Source organism: Micropterus salmoides, unplaced genomic scaffold, assembly GCF_014851395.1.
Source record: "Micropterus salmoides isolate LMB-PRFRI ecotype aquatic unplaced genomic scaffold, ASM1485139v1 Ms_hic_scaffold_2, whole genome shotgun sequence".
NCBI lineage: Eukaryota > Metazoa > Chordata > Actinopteri > Centrarchiformes > Centrarchidae > Micropterus > Micropterus salmoides.
Window position 1 is genome coordinate 37,703,133 of NW_024041150.1, and position 2,614 is coordinate 37,705,746.

The following is a 2,614-nucleotide window of genomic DNA, read 5'->3' on the forward strand; positions in this document are numbered from 1 at the left end:
GGGAAGAAGTGGTTAAGTTTTCTGGCATTGGCAGTGTTTTGCTTGGGTTTTGTAGAACTCACTAACGGTTGTTTGGAGAGGACACTGTGTTTCAGGAAAGGCTACTATCTTCAGTTCTTCCTGAAGTTTTTGCAGAGTGATGGTGGGCAGATACTTGCGTTCAGGTTTATCAGGAACATTGTCACCCCAGTGCGCGCTTGCGATCCATTTCTTCTTTTTGGAGTCGTAGCAGCAGAATGCTGACCAGAGCTTGTCAGGAATATTAACCCTCTTATTTAGTTTGGTGTTGGGGTCGGTGCTTGGGTTGGGTATTGCTCCAGTTACAACATAGGCTTTAGTAACAGCGTTGTTGTCTTTGCAGTATTCGTCCATAATACATTTGATGCACTGCTCCATGCTGCTCCAGCTTCCGCTGTTGAATGATATTGCTTGTGGAACGATGTTTGTCAGGGTAAAGGTTGAGTTTTTGTCAGATTCAGTTAACCCATATGAGCTTGGAATTATATGGCCCCTGTTAAATTTTTTGTCTTTGTCTATGTAATCCTTTTCCACAGCCTGGTTCTTGTAGGTCTTGCCGTTGTCGTTTGCCATGTCTTGTTCGGGTCATCTTTATTCTCAAGCTGTAAGAGTTAAAGACTAAGTTACTGATCCAGGTAGAGTAGCAATAAAGTAAACGTACAGTAAAAATATCCTTTAGCATTTATGTAAAGCTGCACAGAAAGGCTAAGCCTGATATCTCTTCTTCCTCTGAGCCATAAAGCTCCAAGGATGTCCAAAAACTATTAAGACACACCACTGAGCCTCACTGTGCAACACATTATTGTTTAGTAGGTAAGAGTAGCATTTCAACTGATGGCGTAAATGGATTAGCAGCAATTACTTTTTAGTTTTATTGTTTTAGTTTGTTTAGTTTTTTATTTGTAAATAAGAAAAACACACCTGTGGCTCTATCATCCATTTTTTTGGTCTGTTGAATTTTAACCCCTCTTGTTTCCCTGTGTACTTGTAGGCAGAAAACACAGGAATCATGTTCTCTGTGTCGTAGAGCGTCAGAAACTTTCTCTCATTTTTATAAGTCTGACAAATTAATTTGTATCGGGTCTGGCCTATTTTCCCGCCCTCCAAGATGCCTGGGACATGTGGTGGCTTTGCTTCAAGGAGAAACTGGTCACAGTCGGACACCGACTCAACAACTTCAGCCACTGTGGGAACAATGGGCAGGAAGGCAGCGAGGAGCAAAGATACCACATCTTCATGGACGTCATCGTCAAACTCTGTGTCTTTAGGTCAGAGGAGAGAGAAACAACCATCAACATCAGAGCAGGACTTTTTCTTACACCCACTTGGTTCAAAGGATACCCTTGTATATTTTAATATCTGACTCAGTAAAAAAGACTAAAACTATAAAGTCTACAGAAATAATTTTTCCAAAATGTTCAGAGCTATGATATTAATGAAGCTAGTTATGAAGTTTTGCTTTTTCTTTCTAAAATCTATCTTTATTGTTAATGGAGAAATCTTGAATATGCCTAGAAGTGATGTCAATACCCAGATCATGGCTGTGGTACCTATGTTTTGACAGAAAAATAATATTTTTTTCATTTATAAAAGTTTTACATCAAGTTTTAAACAATAATCACAAATTTAAATCAAACTGTTGAAAACATTTACTTCATGTACACTACATATAACAATAACAGCAGTGCTGCAAATAAGTACTCGCTGAAGTTTCATTGTCAACTGTAAAGGTAAAAGCGTAAAATTAATATAAAATAAGTATAAACAAGGAAAAAAAATACCACCTCGTTTACAGGTGTCTTCGCGTTTGTGCAGCAGTGGAAACCAGACGGACTTCCTCAGAGATCAAACAAGCTTGTAGAGGCTGATTTATACAGAACACGTTTATGACAGTGGATGAGAAGATATGCTAATGTTTGGTAGTAGATTACACTTAATCTGCGTCCACACAGAGACGTCACGCTATTCTTGTGTTCAGTACACACTGACTGCTCAAAGAAAAAAATTCAAAGACGCTTTGCATAGAGATTACCACGAAATGAAAAAAGTGTGGTTACTTTGATGGATAGGAACAATTTAAACTGACACAATCAGTCAAGTACAAGTCGTAGAAAGACCATAACTGTCTACAGCCAACTATTGCACCAGTTCAAATTTAGACCTGATAACTTATCTCAGGTAAGTTTTTTTAAGCAAGTCATCTTGAAACAACTCATGCAGCTAACATTACTTAATTAGCTATCTCCAACTGATTAAATCTGTTAGTGACATTTCTGTTGGAGAAGATCACGATAACCAGCTGGAATTAAAAGATGCTTTTGTCTGCCTGCCTCTGTCTGAACTTATTTTGCATTTATCTCACAGCACCACTGGGCCTAAATACAGCCTCACATAGCTGCTCGCATGACTTCAGTCTCATTACAAACATACATGACATGCGCCTCAAAGCTAACTTTTGATCAAATGAAAGTGTTAAAAAGCTTAATGACACCGAAATCATTTACTTTCTCTCTAGAATACTTTTAATATTAATTGCAGCATGTGACGTAGTTACATGAAAACAGATTTGCACTGGAACTAAATTTCAGCCAGTGAA

At 38.2% G+C, this 2,614-nt stretch overlaps 1 protein-coding gene across 1 annotated transcript; it reads right to left on the bottom strand.

The window, feature by feature from the left end:
• On the bottom strand, positions 1-453 carry LOC119913015 (endonuclease domain-containing 1 protein-like; the record flags this gene model as incomplete). The annotated part of the gene is given in 1 exon segment (XM_038732325.1): positions 1-453. A coding segment is annotated over 1 exon segment (441 nt), but the record flags the coding sequence as incomplete, so codon positions are not given.
• Positions 454-2,614: the final 2,161 nt, after the last annotated feature.